Source organism: Lissotriton vulgaris, unplaced genomic scaffold (genome assembly GCF_964263255.1).
Source record: "Lissotriton vulgaris unplaced genomic scaffold, aLisVul1.2 SCAFFOLD_1214, whole genome shotgun sequence".
In the NCBI taxonomy this organism is placed as follows: Eukaryota; Metazoa; Chordata; class Amphibia; order Caudata; family Salamandridae; genus Lissotriton; species Lissotriton vulgaris.
In genome coordinates this window covers 552,742-577,241 of record NW_028243910.1, presented here as the reverse complement: position 1 = coordinate 577,241, position 24,500 = coordinate 552,742, and the positions used below count along the sequence as shown (strand labels likewise).

The window sequence follows — 24,500 nt, the reverse complement described above, 5'->3', positions numbered from 1 at the left end:
GGAGATTGCATTTCCCTTGTGTTGTGTGGCAAAAGCAACAAAGAGTTGTTTGGTTTTGCGGAAATCTTTTGTCTTGTCCACATAATACATCAAGGCTCTTTTCACATCAAGTGTGTGGAGCATCCGCTCCGCCAGCGTCTCTGGGTTTTGGAAGAACACCGGCAATTCAATTGTTTGGTTTATGTGAAACTGCGAGACCACTTTGGGTAAGAACTTAGGGTTAGTGCGGAGCACCACCCTGTTGGCATGTACCTGGAAGAAAGGTTCTTGGATGGTGAGCGCCTGCAGTTCGCTCACCCTCCGTAGCGATGTGATTGCTACCAAGAACGCCACCTTCCAGGTCAAAAACTGCAGCTCGCAAGAGTGTAGTGGCTCAAAGGGAGGACCCATCAGCCGTGTAAGAACCACATTGAGGTTCCATTCTGGAGCTGGTGGAGTCCTTGGTGGAATGACTCTTTTGAGCCCTTCCAGAAAAGCCTTGATAGCAGGGACCTTAAAGAGTGACAGGTGCTGTCTATTTTGGAGGTATGCTGCCATAGCCGACAGGTGAATGCGGATGGAAGAGTACGCTAGATTACACCGATACAGGTGAAAGAGGTAGCATATGATGTTGTGAATGGAAGCGTCTAGCGGGTCAATGCTGTGCTCCACGCAGTAGACGACAAACCTCTTCCATTTAGCCGCATAGCAAGCTCTAGTAGTGGGCTTCCTCGCCTCCCGAATGATGTCCATGCAGTCGGGAGGAAGATTGAGATAGCCGAACTCTAGGACCTCAGGAGCCAGATCGCCAGGTTGAGCTGTTGCGGATCTGGGTGCTGAATGTCGCCATGGCTCTGCGTCAAAAGGCTGGGAGTGAGATGAAGCCGTTGATGCGGTACCACGGAGAGTTCCAGAAACGTGGTGTACCATGGTTGGCGAGCCCACGTTGGAGCAACCAGGATGAGCGTCATCGAGTGTTGCCTGAGCTTGCGTGCCACCAGCGGTATCAGAGGCGCTGGGGGAAAAGCGTACGCAAATCTGTCTGACCAGTTCATCCACATCGCATTGCCCTGTGATTGGGGGTGTGGGAACCAGGCGGCGAAGCTTTGGCATTTTGCGTTCTCCTTTGTGGCGAACAGGTCTATCTCTGGATGACCCCATCTTTGGAAGTACGGTTGGAGTACTGATGGATGTAACTCCCACTCGTGCATCTGATGGCTGTGCCTGCTGAGCAGATCCGCCATCTGGTTGTCCTTGCCTGGGAGATGTTCTGCCATGAGGAAGATGTTCCTCTGAATGGCCCACTTCCACATGCTCTGAGCCAGATGAGACAGCTGTGGAGAGTGTGTCCCCCCTTGCTTCTGGATGTAGTACATGGCCGTCATGTTGTCCGTCCGGATCAACACGACCTTGTTGCACAGATGTACTTTGAACGCCTTTAAGGCCATGAAGATTGCCATCAGTTCCAACACATTGATGTGCATCTTCCTCTGCTGAAGTGTCCATAGTCCCTGCACCGTGTAATGGAGTACATGCGCTCCCCATCCCTGGAGAGAGGCGTCCGTTGTCAGGATGATCTGTGGGACAGGCTCTTGGAATGGTCGGCCCTTGCAAAGGTTTTGTGGGTTCCACCAATGCAGAGAGTTGTACGCCCGACCGCTCACCAACACTAGGTCTGTCAGTTGCCCATGAGCCTGAGTCCACTGACGTGCCAGGCACTCCTGAAGCGGACGCATATGTAGTCTCGCGTGCGGGACAATGGAGATGCAGGAGGCCATCATGCCTATCAACTGCATGAACACCCTCGCTGGAAGCGAGGTCTGGGGTCTGAATCGTTGGATCAGCGCCTGGATACCGGCGATTCTCACTGAACTCGGCTGCGCAGTGGCCGCCAGAGTATCGATCGTCGCGCCCAGATACTGTCGCACGTGGGCGGGCTGGAGATGGGACTTTGGGTAGTTCAGAGAGAATCCCAGATCGTGCAGGAGGTGAATGGTGCGTGACACGTGGTCTACGCACTGCTGTTCCGTCTTTGCCTGAATAAGCCAGTCGTCTAGGTATGGGAAGACATGGACGTGCTGGCGACGGAGATGCGCTGCTACAGTCGCTAGGCATTTGGTGAAAACTCTCGGTGCCGTGGTGACCCCGAACGGCAGGACTCTGAACTGGTAATGCTGGTCTAAGATCTTGAATCTGAGATACTTCCTGTGTGAAGGATGCAGGGGAATATGGAAATATGCATCCTTCAGATCCAGCGTTGCTAGGAAGTCCCCCTGTTGAAGCAGGGGAAGCACCTGCTGCAATGTGAGCATATGGAAGTGCTCTGAGTTGATGTACCAGTTCAGGGGCCTGAGGTCCAGGATCGGCCTGAGTGATCCGTCCTTTTTGGGGATTAGAAAATACAGGGAGTAAACCCCTGTTCCCCGTTCTTGCAATGGAACGAGCTCTATCGCCCCTTTTTGCAGCATGATTAGTACTTCTTGCTGCAACAAGGTCAAGTGCTCGTCGGACATAGCACGGCCTCTTGGTGGTATGTCCGGTGGAATGGACGTAAGTTCTAGACAGTACCCGTACTGGATAAGAGACCTCACCCACCTGTCCGTGGTGATGGACCTCCACGCCGGCAGGAACTGCTGTAGTCTCCCCCCGACAGGTGTTGTGTGATCGGGGGGAAGTGACAAGACGTCACTGCTTGTTGGAGGCGGTGGACCTGGAGGCGTTGTTTCCACGTCCTCTGCCCTTGATGTTATTGCCTCTGTAGCCACCCCTGCCCTTGTTGTTGTTATACGAGGACTGGGTGTTACCCTTGTAGTACTGCGTGGTCTGGGGTGCCTGGCCTCTTGAGGTGCCTCTTGAATTGGAGCGGCGAAAAGAACCACCCCGAAACTGCTGACTTTGTAAAGCCCCCATAGACTTGGCAGTTTCGGTATCTTTCTTCATTTTTTCTAGGGAGGCATCCACCTCAGGGCCGAACAGATGGTCAGGATTCACCGCCTGACCCAGTAATGTGGTTTGTATGTCGGGCTTGAACCCAGAAATTCGAAGCCAGGCATGGCGTCTGAGTAATACGCTTGTATTGATAGCCCTGGAGGCAGTGTCTGCTACATCTAGGGCACATTTAATGGATGCATTAGTAATGAGTTTACCCTCCTGAATGAGCATCTCCCCCGCCTCCTTGTATTGGTCAGGCAAATGTTGTAGGATGGCCTCTAACGTGTCATAATGGGCCCTATCATAACGGGCAAGCAGGGCTTGAGTGTTAGAGATCCTCCAGATGTTTGCTGCCTGTGCAGCAATGCGTTTGCCTGATGCCTCAAAGATCTTCGACTCTTTGTCTGGGGGAGGAGCATCACCAGTAGACTGCGAATTCGCCCTCTTCCGAGCGTTGGACACCACCAGGGAGTCCAATGGCAAATGTCCCTTAATATACGTGGGATCCGTGGGCGCCGCCTTATACTTCCTGTCGATGCGAGGATTGACCACCCGCGCCCGGGTGGGCTCCTTGAATACCTCCTGTGCATGCTTCAGCACCCCTTTGAGCATAGGTAGCGTCTTGACTTGCTTTTCGGCTACCGAGAAGGTGTCGACCAAGAAGTCCGCATCCACAGGGTCTGAGTGCAGTTCAACGTCATGGTTCGCTGCAGCTCTCTCTAGTAATGCATTAAACGCCGCCGAGTCCTCCGTCGGGGACGTCTTCGTGGCGAAAAGATGAGTGTCCTGACCTGACTGCAGGTCGTCGGCGTCGCCTCCTGCCGTCCAGGGCACCTGCTCCTCGTCCGGATCCGAGTACGCAGGATAGTTGTACTCGTCATTCTCCTCGTCCACGTCAGGCACTGGGGAATGGGCCGGCGAGCGTTCCATGGCTTGTGGAGACAGAGGTTCCATCAGCGCCGAAGAGTCCGCAGAGTACTTTTTGCTCTTAAGTGGAATCCTAAAAGGTTCCAATGGCGGCTCCGACGTAATCTTTCGTTTGAGGAGCGACAATTTTCCGGTGTTGGCGTCGATCGTCACCTCTCGACGTTCCTCCACCGCGAGGGGTTGGAGCCGAAGCTTCGATACCACCAAGGCAGCCTTCGGCGTCAATACTTCCTGAGAATGTCCGCTCTGCTTAGGCGCGAAGGCCTTCGGCGCCGACTTGGGAGGAAGGGTAAAACGGATGGGCGTTTGTTCCTTGGCAGGCTTCGGCGTGGGCCTAGGCACGACAGTGTCCTGGCTGGGAACCACCGTGGGCTGTCGGATCCGCTTCAAGGATTCTCCCACCTTCTTAGTAAGGGATGCCGAGGGCTGAACCGTCTCGAGCGACTCTTCGCCTCCGAGAGCCCGGTCGTCGGCAGGCCTCTTCTTCGGTGCCGACGCCCCCTGGCCTGTCGCACCGTCAGCGTGACGCTTCTTCGAAGCCGTCTTCGGGTCCGCAACCCCACTCGGCGCCGACGCAGCCGCGTCGGAAGTCTTCACCTTCGGTGCCGACCCAGAAGACTTCGGGTCGGCCATTTTGGCGCGGCTTTTGTGGTCGGCCATCTTGGCGTGGCTCTTCGAGTCGGCCATTTTGGGTTTCGTGGAAGTCGACGCCTCCAGAACCTTCTTCACCAACGCCAGTTTCGGTTTCGTTTTCGCATCCGAGGGTGCGGAACCGGTTGCCTTCACTTTCGTTTTCTTGCCAGAAATGTCCGTGACCGGGCCCAGAGGCGGGGACGTAGGACTTATAGTAAGATCTCGGGTAAGGCCCGAAGGCGATCCCTCGACCTGGGCCGTATAACGGGGGGAAACCCCGGAGTCCGTTTGGGGATGCTCTTCCTCTGAGCTATCTCCCATCGCGGCACAAATCAGTTCGTCGTCCCCTACCTCACCGGAGACTTCGTCGCAGGCCTCCTCGTCCGCGTCGTAGGCCTCTTCCTCGGACGCGGGGCCAGAGTCCGACTCTTGCACGTCGGCCTCCTCCTCGATCGATTCCTGAAAGATGTCATCAGGTGGGGGTGCCGAAGCCGACAACTGTGCCTGGAGTCGATTAGCCCGGCGAATCTTCAAAGTTTTCTTACTCCTAAACTTTGAACACGCCATGCAGGTGTCTTCACGGTGATCCGGTGACAAGCATGTGTTGCACACAGGGTGCACGTCGAGGTGCGAATATTTCGAGTGACATAGCGGACACTTCTTGAATGGAGTCCGCTCCATCGCAAATGCGGTAGTGTAGGCCCGTCCGCGTCGAAGCACGTGGAAGGGCAGTAGGAGATAGGAGCTGAGAGTCAGTAAGAGAACCCGAACGCAACTATACCGACGCCCAGCCTAAAGACCTTTTGGTCTCAAGTGAAATCTAACAACTATCGGTTCCGAAGGAGGGAACCGAAAACACATCCGAACCCTATGGCGGAAAAAAACAATCTGGGGATGGAGGCGATGCCCATGCGCACTGTAGTCCAGGGGAGGAGCCACCTATCTCGTGATACTTCGAAGACTCTTCCAGGACAACAATGTGCAATCATCCGGACCCAACACTAGGTGGCGGACTATGCACAGATATGAATTCAGCAGCCCACATGCCTCGAACTAATTGTAACACGAAAAATTGCATATACCCAATCACATGCCCCTGCGGTCTTAGTTATGTAGGTATGACCACCGGAATGGTGAAAATATGCTTTACTGTACACCGCAGTACAATACGCCTTAAGAGGACCAGAACTAAGATAACTTTATTTTCTAGAGTCTCATCACTTGTTGGATAATCTGAAGTGGACTATAATTGAGGCGAATAAGAAATGGAACATGAGGTCTCTATTTTCAAGAGAACAGAGGTGGGTGTTTCGCCTCAAAACACAAATCCGTGGTCCAACTGAACCGTGTAATCTGAACAACCCCCGTCATACTTATAAGGATACATCAATATATCTGTGTTCTATCTTTTTAAGTAAGGAACCCTTCCCATTACGGAGCTCTTCCAGTTAATAAGATATACAGACACCATCTTAGCAATTCCCGACAGACGATTTTTTGTATCCCAAGAAGAGTTCCTGCATACACTGCACATATGAGCAGGCTCTTACCTTATAAGCGACTTGTAAATTTCCCCCATTCCCCACCTTACACAGTCATACCCTTCTACTTTATGACAGGTGACTCAACATCTGTATGATTTCCATGGGAATACCTACCTCCTGTGCCCTATAACTTGCATTTCATTCTGGCTACTTATTTCTTTAAGTACTTTGTTAGCCACCATACACCCTGACTGCCTTTATAATTGTATTGTTCTTTTCAATTCGGTCTGTGTTGCCCCACAGTCTCCTTTTCTTTGTGGAGACAATCAGAGACCTTACAAGGATGTACATGACCATTCTAAGATGGCCGCCATAAAACTGAGCCTATGCCAGACGCTTGTTGACCACACAGTCTATTAACCCACCATACTTGGCGCTCCTGTCTGCATATGGTGTAAAGCCAGTTACCGGAGTGACACCCTCTTCATTATTTGAGAACGGCTGCTCTCTGGTACCAGTTTCTCCAGGTTTAGCAGACGCAGGTAATTGTAATTGTAACAGTATTTGTAGAGCGCGATTGCTGCCCGTGGGCGTCCAAGCGCAGAGCTGACCAGAATAGTGGCGGAGGGGGTGCTAGGGTGCAGAGGGTTTGTCAAACGGCCATGTTTTTAGGTGTTTGCGGAATGAGAGAAGATCTGAGTTGGACCGGAGTGAAAGGGGAAGGTCATTCCAGAGCCTGGCGGTATTCAGCGAGAACATTCTTCCCCCAGCTCTGGCTCGCTTTACTCTGGGAATGACGGCAAGGAAAGCCTCCTTTGATCGCAGGTTCCTGTTGGGATGATATGGGGTGACAAGATTTCTGTTGATCGCTGGGCTTGTGTTCCAGAGGGTGCGATGCGCCAGACATAGTGCTTTGAAGGCTACTCTCTGCCTCACTGGCAGCCAGTGAAGGCTTTTTAGAGCAGGTTTAGCAGACTGAGTGCGCGGGATTTCCAGCAGGGAACGTGCTGCACAGTTTTGAACAACCTGTAGTTTTCGGAGTGTAAACTCAGGTGCCCCCATGTATAGTGCGTTGTTCGAGTCAAGGCGGGACTGGATTAGCCCTTGGACCGCAACCTTTTTAGCTTCTAGCGGAAGCAGCGGAAGAACCTTCCTCAGGGTTCTCAGTAGGCCAAAGCATGTGGCAGATAGTTTTGTGGCCTGGGTGGAGAAGGAAAGTTTGTTGTCCAACCACACTCCCAGGCTCTTCACGCTTTCCTTAGGGGTAGGGGGGGGGCCCAGTGCATTGGGCCACAGGGAGGTGAATGGGACTGGAGAGGGTGGGCCTAGGAGCATGAGCTCCGTCTTATCTCCATTTAATTTGAGGGAGGAGTTGGTCATCCAACCCTTTATGTCCTCTAGGCAGTGTAGCAGATCGGCTGAGGAGTGCTTGCTGTTCTCGGTGGCCAGCGAGACCACCAGCTGGGTGTCGTCGGCGTATGACACAATTTTAATGCCATGCGGTTCGACGACACTTGCCAGCGGCCTCATGTAGACGTTAAACAGCACAGGGCTCAGGGAGGAGCCCTGTGGTACTCCGCAGCTCAGGGGTTTGCTGGTGGATACTGTTACACCGTCGAAGATCTGAAACGACCTCCCAGACAGAAAGGATTCAAACCACCTTAGTGCGTCACCTGAGACTCCGATGTTGTGGAGACGGTCCAGCAAGGTGGAATGGCTGACCGTATCGAAGGCGGCACTTAGATCAAGGAGGATCACTGCCACTGATCCTCCCTGGTCCAGGATCCTTCTGGTGTCTTCGGTGACTGCTAATAAGGCGGTTTCTGTCCCGTGCTGTGGTCTAAAGCCTGTCTGGGATGTGTGTAGCAGCGAGTGGTCCTCCAGGAACTGCACCAGTTGTGCATTTATGTGCTTCTCTAGCACCTTGCTCGTCCAGGGAAGGAGCGAGATGGGACGGTAACTTGACAGGTCGTTTGGGTCTAGGCTAGGTTTTTTTAGCAACGCCCGTACCATGGCCTGCTTCCAGGCTGTAGGGACAGAGCATGCAGAAATGGACGTGTTCAGGAGATCCAAGATTACAGGCAGGGTGGTTTTACTAGCCTGCATCAGGATGTCTGGAGGGGCAGGGTCACGGGGAGATCCGGACTTGACCGAACGGGCCACTTTATTTAAAGTGTCGAGGTCGAGGGGGAGAAAGTGCTCGAGTGACGGCTGGTCTGGACGGGGAAGTGGTCTGAGGAAAAGTGGTTTGATCACTTCTGGGGGAGTGGCTGCAGGTGGGAAGGTGGAATAAATTTTTAAAACTTTGTCATGAAAGAAGTCTGCAAGCTCGTTGCATTGCTCCTGGGATTTGATGGGGGGGGGAGCCGTAGTGACACTAGAGCATTGTTTTATGATTTGGAAGATTTCCTTGGGTTTAGATTTCGCTCCCATTATTTTCTCAGAAAAGTAGGTAGTCTGGGCTGCTCTAATCCCTTCTTTATATACCTTGATGGCTTCTTTATAGGAGGTCTTTTTTTCTGGGAGGAAGTCTAGGCGCCAGGCTCTCTCGCGTTGTCTGTAGGTGCGTTTCAGCTGTTTTAGAGAGTCAGAGAACCAGGGGGCAGATTTATGTGGTCTTTTCGAGGAGGATTTACGCAGCGGTAGAGTTGAGTCTAATGAGCGAGTGATCCAATCTCTATAGATGTCATTTCCCACATTGGGATCTGGGCAGAGTGCAGGGCGGGTGGAGTCCAGTTTGTGCAGCCAGGATTCCAAGGGGAGTTTTGACCAGTTCCTCCTGATGGTAACTTGGGGGGGGTGCTTGGGGGGTTTTATGAGTGGCCCAAGAGAAGGGGACCAGAAAGTGGTCTGACCACGGAAGGGGGATGGGTTGATCGACCGTTAGGTCCAGGCAGTTACTGAATATGGGGTCTAGCAAGTTACCTTTTTCATGGGTCGGGGCAGCCACCAGCTGGGGGAGTTGGAGGGCTTCCAAATCTTCTAGTAATTCCTGTGCGATGTGGTCTGCAGGGGAATTAAAGTGAAGATTGAGGTCCCCTAAAATCGTGTGGTTGGCTGACGTGAGGGTTCTTTCCGTAATGATTTCTGGCAGGGACCTGTGGAACAGTTTTACAGGTTCAGGGGGGGCGATAAATCAGGGTACCTGAGAAAGAGTTGTTTGCATTGAATTCTAAACAGAATGCTGCGCTTTCGCAGTCAGGAATAGTGTCAGCTGAGATACGGCATTGGTATTGATTTTTCACAATGATCGCCAGACCTCCGCCTCTGCCGACCGGTCTATCCACTCTAAGAATGTGATAACCTGCGGGTAGTGCTCGAGCCACGTCTGGATCGGAGTGGGCAGTGAGCCATGTTTCTGTCAGGAAGATTGCGTCAGGTTTTTTCTCCTCGAGCAACATGGCAATCTCCGTATGGTGTTTTGGTAGGGAGCGGCAGTTTAGCGCAAACATATGGAACACTTGTGTCTTGGCCGACGGGGTTTTGCGGAAGAGGTGCTTGCATCCCTGACATGAGCCGGGTAGGTCGGTGGGGGCATATATACGGGGGCATTGAAGAGTAGCAGTCCTACCTATTTTGTATAGGGCCGCCGAGCTGTATGTCCTGCTCTGGGCGGGGAGGGGGCCAGGGGTTGTGGCCCTGGGTCCCGGCTGGTCGCGGACGGGCGCAGACGGGCTTGCCTTAGGCGCGCCTTCGGCGTGCAAACGGCGCTCCCGCTGCGCTCGTCCGCTGCGCTTCCTGTAGATGCACATTTGTAGAGCGATGGGGCGTGGCCTTTAGTGGGCGTGTCCGGCGAGCGCGCCTGCTGTAATGGCGGCCGCTTTGTTGTTGTCAGAAGCGCGACAGCGTATGCACCGCTGTGTGCTTAGGGGGTAGTTTGTAGTTATATTTTAAAACACAGAATGATAAGTGACACCACACAATGTTTAAAATTGGGTTAGCCAAGTGTGCGTTCAGTACCTCCAGCTCCCGGCTTCCGCCTCAGGACTGGGTCAGCAGATCGTTCGTTGCGCTGAGGAGCAGCGTTTAAGTAGTCAGGGGGGGGGGCGTGGCCTCTAGTGGTGATAGTGCTGAACTATCCAAGGGGTCACTGTTTGCCTTAATGAGCAACTAGGACTGCTCCTTGAGAGCCCGGCTCCTTTATTCCGCTATCTCCTTCCATACTTGCAATCTCAAACCCTTTCATGTTGCCTCACCTGACAGGTCGCCTGTAGTGTACCCCTGCTACAACCTCAGAGGTACTCCCCCTCACTTAAAGAGGGTAAGCAAGATACTACTCCTCAACTTTTCCTTATACACTTTGACATACATTTGGTGAGGTGAGTATATTTGGTCTTGCTAAAGAGAATACATATTTCTTTGGGCACTTGATCATCAATCACTCACTACAAAACATTTTTTCTGGTTGAGTGACAAAGTTGTGATATGATCTCCCCCTACACAAGTAGCATGGCCTCATTCTTAACGTGCCACCATAATCAAGTCACAACATACTTCTTATGGCCGATATAAACTTACACTATTTTTTCTTTGTCTCTTTCAGGTTGGACTGATGATATAAAAGAATTTCTTCCTGCAGCTTACTACTTAGTCATTCCCCGACTAAGACTCAGGGAGGCTCCCCCCTGATTTATAAGCAATATTGGTTTCTTCATTTTTTTCACACAATACCTGGTCCTGAGAAACACAGAGGACCCGTTCTGGACCAATAGGGCGTGAAACATGTCGACCCTATACACTGCACCAACAATTCTAACCAAACTGTATCTCCTTATTAGAAGTTTGACTTTTGTTTTTACTCTATCCGGTGGACCCAGGAATAAAAACCTTTTATTGTGCACCACCTTGATATTTTTACCTCACTATCACACTAGTGCCACAAACGTGCACTCACCATTAGAGTTATTTATTTATTTTTTACGTAAGATCTACGACAAAGAGCCATCTAATCGAGCCTGTGGGGTATTTCAGGGCTGACCCCACAAGGAGCAAACACACCCAATGATGAAGCATGACACCTTCACAGCTGGGTGACGGCAACTTTTCCAAATAAAGTATATCCCCCCCCCAACCTATACATCCATCTTGAGACACTTCCCCCTCTCCCCAACCCTTCTTCTGTTTTCAGAAGCCTATTTGCCCAGACTCTCCTTCATGGGACAGCTACCCATGGGTGTTTTACATAAGTGACTCATTATGACCCCATACTTTGGTATGAAAAGCAGATAAGTTCCCTTTATGTGTTAGGGTGCAAAGAGAGGGAAACGTTACAAACCATCTACAGTGTTTTCTGGGGCTTTAAAAGAGGCTAATCAGGAAATAAATCTTAGTTAGCAAGCAATTTAAAACTCCAACAATACTGGCAGAAATTTACCACCTCAAGCCTGAAAGAGTCAGATTGAAAAATATTGACCGTAGTACGGAAGAGGATAGGAGATGGATTTATTTAAGGGAAGCTGCAGTCTCCAATAATTTGCGAAAATAATGGTCTCTGATCACACAATATTTAAATACTAGAGTTGCTGCTCAAGCAATTCTGACATTGGGTGACGAATGGATCTAGTTTATCTCTGAATTGTATGCTTGTAGAACAAGTTACTTACCTTCGGTAACGATATATCTGTAAGAAACATTAGTGAGATTCCTTACCTTGAAATCACCCCCAGGCAACAGACTGGATCCGGAAAGCGTTCGTCAGCAGTACCCCTGCACGACGGAAGGTGGCATTGTGCGGCTCCGCATCCGTCGTTGGCGCCGTGGTCGCGGAGTTGGAGTAGCGGCGATGGCGTCGCAGCAGCTACTTAGACGCCGCCCTAGTGTGCTGACCTTAGTTCTGTACACGACTTTCCGTGCCATGAACGCAGAGCCAGTCAAGATACTGACCACTGGTGCATTGAAACTAGAGCCCTGAAAGGGATGACCTTAACCCTAGAAATCAGTTCACAGAACGGGGAGGGTGGGTGGGGCGGTAAGGAATCTATCACTAACTAATGTTTCTTACAGATATATCGCTATCGAAGGTAAGTAACTTGTTCATCTGAAAGAAGCACGTAGTGATAGATTCCTTACCTTAGAACAGATACCCCAGCAATACCAACCCCAGTGGTCGGTCTGCGTACCAATATCACACCAGGAAGTCCGGGAGAACAGAACGGCTAAAGAAGCAGTCTCTCCGGACTTGGCTGTCCAGGCAAATGAGCTTAGTAAAAGTGTGAAGCGAGGCCCACGTAGCTGCCTGACTGATGTCTTGTAAGGGGACACCACGTCCCAATGCCGTAGTGGCAGCAGTCGCCCTTGTAGAATGGGCGTGCAGCCCCGCAAGAGGCTCCTTCTTTGCCAAAGAATAACAGGCTTTAATGCACAAGTTACTACTTGTGTTACGATATATCTGTAAGAGACATTAGTTAGTGATAGATACCTTACCTTAGAATATCCCCTGGATCTGGAAAGTTTTGCTTAGCAGTACCCTTATGCGTCCAGTAGGTGGTGTCCTGCGGCTCAGAGTCCGTCATTGGTGTCGTCAGAGCCGAGAAGACGTCACAGAGAGTACTTAGGCGCCACCCATGCACGCCGACGTCAGTTTTGTACACGACTTTCCGGGCCAGGAACGCAGAGCCATGCAAGACACTGACCATTGGAGCATGAAACTAGGGCCTTAAAAGGGGATGACCTTAACCCTAGTAACAAGTTCGCAGAACGGGGAGGATGGGCGGGGCGTTAAGGAATCTATCACTAACTAATGTCTCTTAAAGATATATCATTACACAAGTAGTAACTTGTGCATCTTAAAGACACGTTAGTGATAGCTTCCTTACCTTAGAATAGATACCCCAGCAATACCAACCACAGTGGTCGTTCTGCGTACCATGATCACACCAGGAAGTCCCGGAGAACAGAACGGCCAAAGAAGCGGTCTCTCCGGACTTGACTGTCAAGGCAATAGTTCTTTGTAAACTTGTGCAGTGAGGCCCACGTAGCTGCTTGACAAATGTCCTGCAAGGGAACGCCGCGTCCAAAGGCACTAGTGGTTGTAGTTGCCCTGGTCGAATGGACACAGCCCCACAGAGGGCACCTTCTTGTCCAAGAAGTAATATGCTTTGATGCACAGAACGAAACACCGGGCAATGGTCCGTTTGTGCACAGTGAGACCTTTTTTGGCGCCCACGTAGCCAACAAAGATCTGATCATCCACCCGGAACTGTTGTGTACGCTGCAGATAGAAAGCAAGCGCATCTTGGGGTCCAGACGGTGGAGCCTCTACTCTTCCCTGGAAGGATGCGGAGGCAGAAAGAAGGTGGGCAAAGTGATGGTCTGCCTGATGTGGAAGGGCGTGACAACCTTTGGCAAGAAATAAGGACAGGTCCTTGATACCACCTTGTCCGGATGAACAGAAAGGAAAGGAGGTTTGGAAGAAAGAGCCTGGAGCTCAATCACTCTCCTAGCAGAGGTGATAGCTACCAGGAAAGCGGTCTTTAGAGTAAGAAAAGGTAAAGGACAGTTATGAAGAGGCTCAAAGGGAGCGCACATTAGAAAAGTCCAGACAAGATTTAAGTCTCATTGAGGCATTATGAAAGGCACGGGAGGGAACATGTGTGTAATGCCTTTGAGGAAACGGTTAACAACCGGGGACTTAAAAAGAGAAGGCTGATCAGGAAGGCAGAAACGGCAGAAAGATAAAGTTTGATAGTGCCCAGAGCAGAGCCCTGCTAGGCCAAAAGACAGAAGAAACAGAAGAACATCAGAAAGAGGGGCCGAAAGGGGATCCAAAGCCTTTGCTGTGCATCATGCCACGAATCTGTTCCATCAGCAGGCGTATACCGTTTTAGTGGAGGGACGCCTGGCTGCCAGAATGACATTACAGACTTCAGGAGGAAGGTCGAAAGCCATCAACTGTCGCCGTTCAATCTCCACGCATGGAGGTGGAAACTGGACAGGTTTGGGTGGAGTACCGTCCCCTGTTGCTGCGACAGAAGATCCTCCCGAAGAGGCATTCGGATCGGGGAATCTATCCTCCTAGTGAGTAGCTCGGGATACCATACTCCGAGCCCAGTCCGGAGCCACAAGAATAACTTGGGCCCGGTCACGCCTGATCTTCAGCACTCTGGATAGAAGTGGTATAGGTGGGAAGAAGCACAACAGACCGCAACTCCACTTGCGACAAAAAGAGTAGCAGAGCGAGTGCCGTCTTGGAAAATCCAACACGCAGAACTGATGACATTGTGCGTTCTCTTCGGTGGCGAATAGATCTAACCAAGGCTCTCCTCACTGCTGAAAGAGACCTTGTGCCACGTCCGAGTTCAGAAGCCATTCGTGATCCAGCAAGCACCGGCAGCTGAGTTTGTCGACCCTGGCGTTCAGAGAACCTGCCAGGTGTTGAACCACCAAGATAATGCCTTGACATTCTAGCCATGTCCAGAGGCGCAGATCCTCCTGACATAGGGTCCAGGACCCCACCCCGCCCTGTTTGTTGCAATACGATATGGCAGTGGTGTTGTCCATGAACACCTGCACTACACTTTCCCGGATAGAGGGAAGGAATGGCTTTGGTGCAAGTTGATCACCCGCAGCTCCAGTAGGTTGATATGGAGCCGGGACTCCGCTGAAGATCAGAAGCCTCTTATATCCGCCTCTCCCAAGTGGCCTCCTCATCCCAGAAGGGACGCATACGTCACCACTGTGTGCTGCAGTTGGGGAAGGGAGAGGGATCTGGTATTGACCCAATCGCGATTCGTGAACCACCACTGCAAGTGTCGGGCAGGTCCCTCCGAGATCTGGACATGATCGGACAGGTTGCCCCGATGTTGTGCCCACTGGAACTTCAGGTTCCACTGCAGAGCCTGCATAGGTCATCTGGCATGTTGCACTAGCAGAGTGCAGGAGGCCATCCGGTCCAGGGGAAGGAGCCGTGATAGAGGTTGAAAGATCTGAATCATAGCCTGAATATCCTGGATTTGCCGCTCGGAAGGATAAATCCGAAAGTGCATCGAATCCAGAACTGCTCAGATGAAGGGGAGATGCTGAGAGGGACTCGGGTGCGACTTCGGCATGTTGAGGGAGATCCCCATCAAATGCAGGAGGTCGGCCATAGACTGAAGGTGGGTGACGACTGCCTGGGGTGAGCCAGCCTTCAACAACCACTTGTCGAGGAAAGGGAAGACTGACACCCCTAACCTGCGCAGAATAGCTCAGACTACCGCCATCACTTTCGTGAATACCCGAGGGGCGCTGGTAAGGCTGGAGGGGAGCACAGTAAACTGAAAATGCTCCTGGCCTACTGTGAACTGCATGCAACGCCCGAGGGCCGACATGACAGGGATGTGAAAATATGCGTCCTGCAAGTCCAACGCTACCATCCAGTCTCCAGGGTCGAGGTCAGCCAAGACCTGAGCCAGAGTTAGCATCTTGAACTCTCCTACAGAAGGAAAGATTTACTTCCCGGAAGTCCAAGATAGGACGCAGACCCCCTTTATCCTTCTTGGGGACCAGAAAGTAGTGGGAATAGCAACCACTCCCTACTTCTGGCCCGGGAACGCACTCAATGGCCCCTTGGTCAAGAGGGCCTCGACTTCCTGTTGGAGAAGAGCCAAATGATTCCCAGACTTGCAGTGGCACAGAGGTGGCAGGGGATGGGAACTGAAAGGTAAGGGAGTAACCCTTTTCAGATTATCTGCAGCACCCATTTGTCGGACGTAATGTCTTGCCAGCAGGGGAGGTGGTGGTGGATCCTGCCACCCACAGGCGTGGTGTGCTCCCTGAAGCTCAGATTTGGAGGTTTTAGAGGCAGAAGCATCGGGTGGATGTGGATGGACCCACACGCTGTTTCCCTGACCCGCCCCTGCAGAAACCGCAACCTCGCTGTGGCTGGTTCTGCACAGGCCTAGTGGAAGGGCGCGCCTGGGCGCCTCGACCCTGGTTACGAAAGGAACAAAAACCAGGAGTGGCCAGGGACTTAATAGAAAGACCCAGGGACTTGGCCGTAGCCCGCGAGTCTTTGAGGCGCTCCAGTGCACTGTCAGCCTTGTCGCCAAACAGGTGGATGCCATCAAAAGGCATGTCCATGAGGGAACTCTGAACATCGGGCAAGAACCCGGTCGAATGCAACCAGGCATGGTGTCAGCGCTACTGCCATAGAGATCGCCCTGCCCAATGAGTCGGCGGTATCTTACCCACACCGAATGGCATACTTAGCCGCATCTTTGCCCTTAGCAATCGCCTACTCCCACACCGCGTGGGAGTAGCGGCCCAACAAACAGGCGGTGTTCACCGACCGCAGCCCGAGGCTGGCCGAGGAGAACCGCTTCCCAAACTGGTGCAGCCTTTTAGAGTCCTTCTCCGGCAGGGCTGTGGGAAAGGCACTCTGCGACGTCGAGGCCTGAATGACCAGGCTCTCAGGCGTAGGATGAGTGGTCAAGAAAGCGGGGTCACCGGGCACCGGTCGGTGGCGTCTGGTGAAGTTTTTATCCACTGGGGCCCCCGTGGCTGGCCACGACCAAGAGCCCAAAGGACCTCTACAAGGGCGTCATTAATGGGAAGCTGCGGCTCCGCCAAAGTAGACACTGTCTGAGGCACCTCGGAGAGGAGGTTGGTCTTGAGGGCCACTGTGGGGAGGTCAAGGTTGAGGGCTTCAGCAGCCCGACGGAGGACCATCATGTAGGAGGCACCCTCCTCCATAGTAGGCAGGGGAGAGGCGAACCCTGGGTCAGGAGAGACATCGAGGTCGCCTGCATCCTCCAAGTCGTCCACCCAATCTAGTTTGGAATCACATTGCCTAACAAGCGGGTCCTTCCCAGTCATCGTCCGCCTCTGGCGTAGCGGGGGCCAGTCGCGTTGGTAGAGCCAGAGCCGGAGAGGGGATGCACAGCGTCAGGAACGGCGCAAGCTCCCAATGCGGATCCCAGGCCGGAACAAAATGGTCAGGGAACCTGGGCAAGGGTGGGATGAACAGCAATCAGTGTGACGTCAGGGGTGGAGCCGAGGGTGGCGGCAGGGCCGGTGCCGGCAACGCCACATCTCATTGCACAGGGGCCGGAGCCAGTGGCGCAGGATCCTGTGGCGCCGGGGCTGGAGCCGCCCGGCCAGCAGGATCTGGATAAGGGACCGCGGGGTCCGAAGGCGTGCCGGCGGGAGCCCGAGGCCTGTGAAGGCAGTCCAAAGCAGCAGAGAATTCTTGCATCTGTTCGGGAGTCACCGACTGACCCGGGTATGGCGGGTAGGCCGCAGGACTCTCAGGCTCCAGAGGAGCCGCAGGGGCAAGGCCCCTGTCTCCCTCGTCCACCTCAGAGGAGCGACGGGGGAACGTCGCAGAGCAAACACGCTTCTTCGACTTCTTGTTATCTGTAGGCGAAGACTTGGAGTCCGAGGAGCGATGGCGCCGGTCCCGCGAGCAGTCCCGGGAACGGCCCCTCGACCGGGAGACGCGACGAATGCTGGACCTCCAGCAACTTCCGACATAGCTCCCGCAAGGCCTTGTGGCCCATGGAACGGCAGTCACAGCAGTCCCGGGACTCGTAGTCCGCCGCCAGGTAGTAAAGACAAACATCGTTGGGGTCCGCTACCGACATGTTACGACGACAGGTCCCACAAGACTTAAAGCCGGGCATCCCTACGTGCACCAAGAGAAAAGTGGGGAGACAAAAGTCTCAAAATAGTGGTAAAAAAGAGACCAAGGTACCTGCTCAATCCGGATCTGCACTTACTGGCACGAAAAAAGAAAGAACTGATGTCAACGTGCATGGGTGGCGCTAAAGTACTCCCAGTGACGTCATCTTGGCGCTGACTAAGCCAGTGATGGACGCGGAGCCGCAGGACGCCACCTACTGACGCGCAAGGGTACTGCTAAGCAAAACTGTCCAATCCAGTCTGATGCCTGGGGAGATTCTAAGGTAAGGAATCCATCACTAACAGGCCTCTTCAGATACACAAGACGACCCATCTGGAGATAGTCCGCTTGTGTACGGTCCGACCTTTCATGGGTGCCAACGTAGCCAACAAAGAGTTGGTCATCCACCCGGAACGGTTGTGTGCGATTCAGGTAAAATGAGAGCGCTCGTTTTGGGTCAAGACGGTGGAGCCTCTCTGGAAGGATGCGGAAAGAAGGTGGGCAAAGGGATGATCTGCCTGATGTAAAAGGCAGAGACAACCTTTGGCAGAAAGGATGGACGTGTCCTGAGCACAACCTTGTCCGGATGGACAGACAGAAAAGAAGGTTTTGCAAGAAAGAGCCTGGAGCTCACTCTCTCTCCTAGCAGAGGTGATGGCATTACAAAGGGAATCGGAGGATGAAGAGGAGTAATGCCTTTGAGGAATATATTAACAAGGGACTTGAAAAGATAGGGCTGATCAGGGAGCCTGAGAAAGGCCGAAATAGCAGAAAGGTAGCCCTTGATAGTGCCAAGAGCAAAGCCCTGCTGGGCCAAAGAAAAGAGGAACAGTAGGACTTCCGAAGAGGGGCAGAGAGGGGAGCCACAGCCTTTGCTGTGACCGATGCCACAAATTTGTTCCACCTGCAGGCGTATTTCAACTTAGTGGAGGGACGCCTGGCTGCCAGAATGACATCACAGACTTCAGGAAGCAAGTCGAAAGGAATCAACTGCCGCTTCTCAATCTCAACTCAAAGAGGTGGAGACTGGACAGGTTCGGTGGAGTACCGTCCCCTGCTGCTGCAACAGAAGATCCTCCTGAAGAGGCAGTCGGATTGGGGGAATCTATGGTCATACTCAGTAGCTCGGGATACCAAACTCTTTGAGTCCATTCCGACGCCACAATAATGACTTGGGCCCGGTTGCACCTGATCTTCAGCACTCTGGGCAGAAGTGGTAAAGGAGGAAATGTGTACAACATACCGCAACTCCACTTTCGACAAACAGCAGTGCCTAGCGAGTGCCGCCTAGGAAATTTCAACACACAGAACGCGCTCTTCAGTGGTGAATAGATCTAACTAAGGCTCTCCCCACTGTTGAAAGAGACCTTGCGCCGAGAGAATATGCCATTCGTGATCCATCATGCACCTGTGGCTCAGTTCGTCTGCCCTGGAGTTCAATGAACCTGCCAGATGTTGAAGCACCAGGGAAATGCCCTGATGTTCCAGTCCTGTCCAGAGGCACAGAGACTCTTGACATAGGGTCCACGACCCAACCCCGCCCGGTTTGTTGTTGCCAAGAGGGCCGTGACTTCCTGTTGAAGAAGTGCCAAGTGATGCCCCTGACATGCGGTGGTACTGGCGTGGCATAGCTGGAGAGGTATTCTCGAAGGGGAGGGAGAAGCCTCTTAGGACTATTTGTAAAACCCACCTGTCCTAAGTGATGGTGCGCCAGTGGGGGAGGTGAAGGCGGATCCTGCCGCCCACTGGCGTTTGATGGGCCTCAAACACCGAACTAGGAAGGTTTGGAGGCAGTGGTGGCCAGGGTGGAGGTGGACTGACCCACCCGCTGGCCCCCTGACCTGCTTCAGCGGGTTCCACGTCCGCGCAGAGATTGTTGCTGTGCAGGCCTGTGGCTCTGAAGCGAAAGTTTCAGCGCCCCTTTTGTGGCCACGATGGAGCGAAAAGCAGAAGGCGGAGGAGGGCACTTGGCGGAAAGGCCCAAGGACTTGGCCGGAGCCCGCGAGTCCTTAAAGCGCTCCAATGCACGGTCTACCTTGTTGACAAAAAGGAGAACGCCATCAAAGGGCATGTCCATGAGGGTGTTCTCGACATCCCCAGAGAAACCAGTAGTCCTCAGCCAGGCATGGAGACGGAGCGCCACTGTCATGGAAATCACCCTGCCCAGCAAGTCTGTGGTGTCAAGGCCACAACGAATCATGAACTTCGCTGGATCTCTCCCTTCAACGATAGCTTCATAGAGCACTGTCCAGGCCTCCTACGGACACTGAGGCAGCACTTGCGCCACCCTATTCCACACAGAGTGGGAAAAACGGCCCAAGAGGCATGCGGTGTTCACAGACCGCAGCCCTGAACTGGCGGAAGAAACACTTTTCTTACCGAACTGCTCCAGTTTCTTGGATTCCCTGTCCGGGGGTTCGGAAGGGAATGCGCTTGGGGACGCAGAGGCTTGGACAACCAAGCTCTAAAAGGTGGGGTGTTGGTAAAGGAAAATGGGGTTGCCAGAGTCGGGCGATGGCATCCGGCCACGTTCCTACTCACAGGAGCCCCAGTGTTGGGCCTGGACCAGGTGCCCAAAAGAATGTCTGAAAGTGCATAGGTCTGAATCTGCAGAGGTAGCTGCCAGCTGAAGCAATTCTGTCAGGTTAGTCCTGACGGCCACTGTAGGGAGTTGGAGGTGGAGAGCCTAGGCAGCCCTACGCAAAACCACTGCATAACTTGCACCCCCTCCTCAGTTGCCACAGTGACGCTTACCGGACATCTGCAAGCAGAGACAGGGGACCGGGCTTATATTGGGCATGTGAAGGCAGAGAAGGACATGCTGTGAGGCTCCAGGATGCCTTGCACCGTGGACTCCCTGAATTGATCCTACCCAGATCTAGCTCTGCAGGTGGTGACTGATAGCCGCAGGGGCCTACCTGAAGATGATTGGACCCTGCGGCCATCGGCAGATCCTGTGTCGGCCCAGCTACAAAACAGATCGAGGTCGTAGGACACTGGCGAGTGACCGCAGGCGAGGATACCAGGGAGTCCTGCGATAGTCAAAAATGCACTGATCCACCACATGCCCTAACTGCTGCCCTGGCTTCTGTCGCGGGGCTGTGGGGTATCGCGCTGGGAGGGCCGCACCGACTCTGGCTGGGCGGGCTACTGGATGGAACAGCTGTCCGTATAGACTTCTCGCTCCTGCAAAGCTGAAGTACTTGCTGTGTTTTCGGGCAAAGGGTTCTTGAAAGTACACATCTTAGAGGTCTATGGTGCCTGGTGTAAGTGGGGTTAGATCTGATGCAATGCAGCATCAGAAATGTTTCTCACCAAATTGATTTGTTGGCTATTTTTAAGTTAAGAATTGGGTCTGAATTTGTTCTCTTCTTTCTTCTTCACCAGAAAATATTTGGAGTAGATGCGTGTACCCAAATGTTTGTGCGGAACAACTTCCATTGCATACTTCAGCAGTAAGATTTTGACTTCTGCCCGAAGCATGAGCAGATGTTTATCAGAAGATTTTGGTGGAATGGTCAGAGGAAGGTTTATGAATATGAGAAAATAACCATTTGAATAATATTCAGAACCCAGGCGCTGTAAGAAGCTGGCTCTGTATAAACTATACCAAAGTAAGGTATTGTGTGCACTGAGTCCAGGGAATCCCCAGAGGTATAGCAGAGGCTAAATTAGGTAAGTACTAACAGCTCTCTTTGTGGTAGGGTGGGCGAGCAGTTAGGCTTATCAAGTGAGTGTATCACTCAAGACTAATGCACACACTCAGGCTGAACCCAGACCAATTGGTCAAGTATACTTGTATTTTATTGCTATAACTAAGCACGACTTGGTACGGGGAGGTAAAATATGCTTTCAATTATAGACCTTTAAACAGAAATGCAATTGAGAGTGGATTTGAATTTGTTACAGTTTGTATCAATTTAAAATGCAGTTTGAATTACACTGTACTTTTTTGTAACTTTTGGATTATTTTGAGCACTGGGGGTGGTATGCCTAGATACCACACCTTAGGATCTCACAATACAAAGTAGACTTTTTTTACATTGCAGTTTAGTTCTCTTTTCTCCATACAAACGTCAGTTCAACATTTAGAATATTTTAGGCCCAAAAGCTCATAACATGGGTTCCTATGGGAGAAAAAATGTTAGCTGTTTCTCAGCTAAGTGCAGGACTTACGAGTGGGAGGTTTGGGGGTTCGGACGAAGGTTTACCAAGGTCTAGATGGGTATTCAAGTTGCACCACCAGCGGCACTGGGGCGGCCGGGTGCAGGGGCCCAATGTTAGCCTATGGTGTATGGCTTCAAAGAAAAACGTCTTTGTCAACACTGGTATCAAAGCCAGTCATTTTCTTTTCTTACATCCTCGTCGGTCCCAAAGCTGGTGCTGGGGCAGCTCCAAGGGCAGCAACAGAATAGTTTTCAGTCACTTGCATCTCACCTGTATCCCCACTGACCCAACATGGGTGGTGAATTCCAACTATCTCCTCCTTATTAGCTGCATGGGTTTGCACAAGGTGATGCAAACAGTTGCTCTTTCACAGCGTCTGTCAGACAGTTCAGCACTTACTCTTTATTCTGAAAGACTGGTGGGGGAGGTGATAAATGAAGGGCAGTGGTGAATGAAGCGAGGAGGTGGGGTATTATGGACAGAAGTCACCACTCTGCTAATTTATTAATTTAAATATTGGGATGGTGTGCAGAGGTATGGTATCGAGGGTGGTGGGGAGACACCATGTTTTTTGTGGTACATACGAGGGTGGCTAGTACTATGGAGTGGTGGGAGATTTTGCCAGATTGCTCTTTTTAAAAATAAAACAAGTACTAGTGAGGGAGATGGGCAGAAAGTGCTGGTGGAATGCAGGTGTCTAGGTTAATATTATAGCGATGGGGGATGCACCATAGGAGGTGAGTCCATATTGTACATGGTGACTCATGACTACTCTACCCCTTTGCAGCTGATCCATGGGATCAACTGAGTAGGGAAAAATTATACGAGGAGGCCGGACACGACATACAACAGTGCATGGGTGGCAGTCAATAACACAAAGCGTTCCACCATGGGTCTCAAGGGACATCTTAAGTGAATTCAAGCTTTGCCCTGGTTTATATTATGTCCCTTGGAACTGACCTATTATTCTTTATATGGATTATTAATATTTGCCATTTGAATGAGCTGTCAAATGTTATTAATATTTAATAATCTAAGTCTAATAAAAACATTATACAAGTACATATTTTATGTACATATTTCCAAATGAAAAGCAAGATATCCTTAGCACAAAAAATATAGGAGATTCAGAAAGGATGCCATTCAGCTTCCTTTTAAAAGATGTAAACAGCCTTTAACATGCCTACTGGAAAATCATTCTATGTTGTGCCATGGAGCGGTGGTAGTACAAACCCATGCAATAGAGTAGTTCAATTAGCAACCTCTTAGCCTTTTTAAGTGTTTTGTACTACTTCTACATAGGGAAAGTATCCACATGTGATCAACTCTGTGAAGCCTTTTGTAACAGCTTTGTCTAGAACAACATTAAACTAAAGCTCTGTACAAGAGCCAATACATTGAGATGTTATTGGTGGATTCAAACTCCTACTTTAGGGGGCACCTCCTAAAAGTTTATGTTCTGTATAGGAATCCAAACCAAATTTCTGAAGAAAACTGATTAACTTACCTTATTTTTCAGAAGACCCTTTGGACCAATAACATGTTCAAAAAGATGCTTCCCAACATGAGCATCCACAGCAGAGAGCGGGTCGTCTAGTAGATACACATCTGAATTGCAGTACACTGCCCGAGCAAGACTGACTCTCTGCTTTTGACCTCCTGACAAATTCACACCCTGTGAAGGAAAGATCAGGCTACTTCAGCTGTGTTTCAGTCAACCAATCACAATTCATTCATGAAGTCAAATAGGTCTGTTTCCAAAATATCAAAAGACAGCGTACAAAATTACAATACAGAGGTCTACTTCACAGGCTTTGTTCAAAATTAACATGTTCTAAAATATGTATGCTGTAATAGTTTATTTTCTAGGAGCAATCCACTGCACCTTATTTAGGACCATCCTGCAAATGAGGATGGAAAGCCACTGAAAGCAATGCCAGAGGTGTCATTTGCCTTCTCTATGTCAACCACATGAATACTTTGAAACACCTATGTTCCACTGGTGAGGAGTCTTCTGTTTCACTTTGCTGCCCAGAGGAAAGCATGTAGCTTACAAAAGACAATATCACACACAAAACGGAGGTAGGAATGTGTCTTCCGGTGGTGGCACGTGCTCAAAAAAAAAAAACTGCCCTCACTCACTAATTTGTGACATGCTTCATCATTGGGCCTGCTTACCTACACTTGTGCAGACCAATGCCTGGGGTGGAGCAAAAGGGATGAGGAGACAATACAAACGAAGTTGTGGAATCAATAAAGAGCAGTGCAGCTTGTGAAAGTTAAAACTAGCTTGGATGTGTCCCAAATTTTATTTTTTTTCTCAGCCACCCGTCCTGGGTTAAAAACATGGATTGTTGTGAAGAAGAAAATTAGGGTCACTTCACAGCTCCTTTTTGCAAAGGCGTTGACATGTTTCTGCCGATTTGACTGGGCCCACAATGTTGGGTCACTCCAGCATTCATCAGGACCTTCAGGATCGCAAAACACCACTCTCTGATCCCAATTTAGAAGCAACTAGAGCATGGAAAAACACTACTTGACTCAGGTGTAGCCTAGGTTACAGATCACATGCAGTGCACTCGACGTCAAAAGGTGGGCTTAGAATAATAAAACTGTTTTTTTCTTCAAAGTCAGTTTCAAAATGTGGTCAGGCGCAGAATGGCTCATGGTCACATTCCCAGAAACTACTATTGTAAAGGTACTTACAAAACACACCTACTTATGCATTGTTAACTCCAACAGAAATAGGCGTCTGCATATACATGTTACATCTTACTGTA

The 24,500-nt window shown here is 51.2% G+C and overlaps 1 protein-coding gene across 1 annotated transcript in view; it reads right to left on the bottom strand.

Moving 5' to 3' along the window:
- LOC147668204 (multidrug resistance-associated protein 1-like) overlaps nucleotides 1–24,500 on the bottom strand; it is a gene marked incomplete at its 3' end in the record, with an annotated part of 614,782 nt that overhangs the window by 87,358 nt on the left and 502,924 nt on the right. The window contains exon 13 of the mRNA XM_086948707.1: nucleotides 23,228–23,395. Coding sequence (XP_086804833.1) covers nucleotides 23,228–23,395 — 168 coding nt within the window. The remainder of the gene's footprint in view (nucleotides 1–23,227; nucleotides 23,396–24,500) is intronic.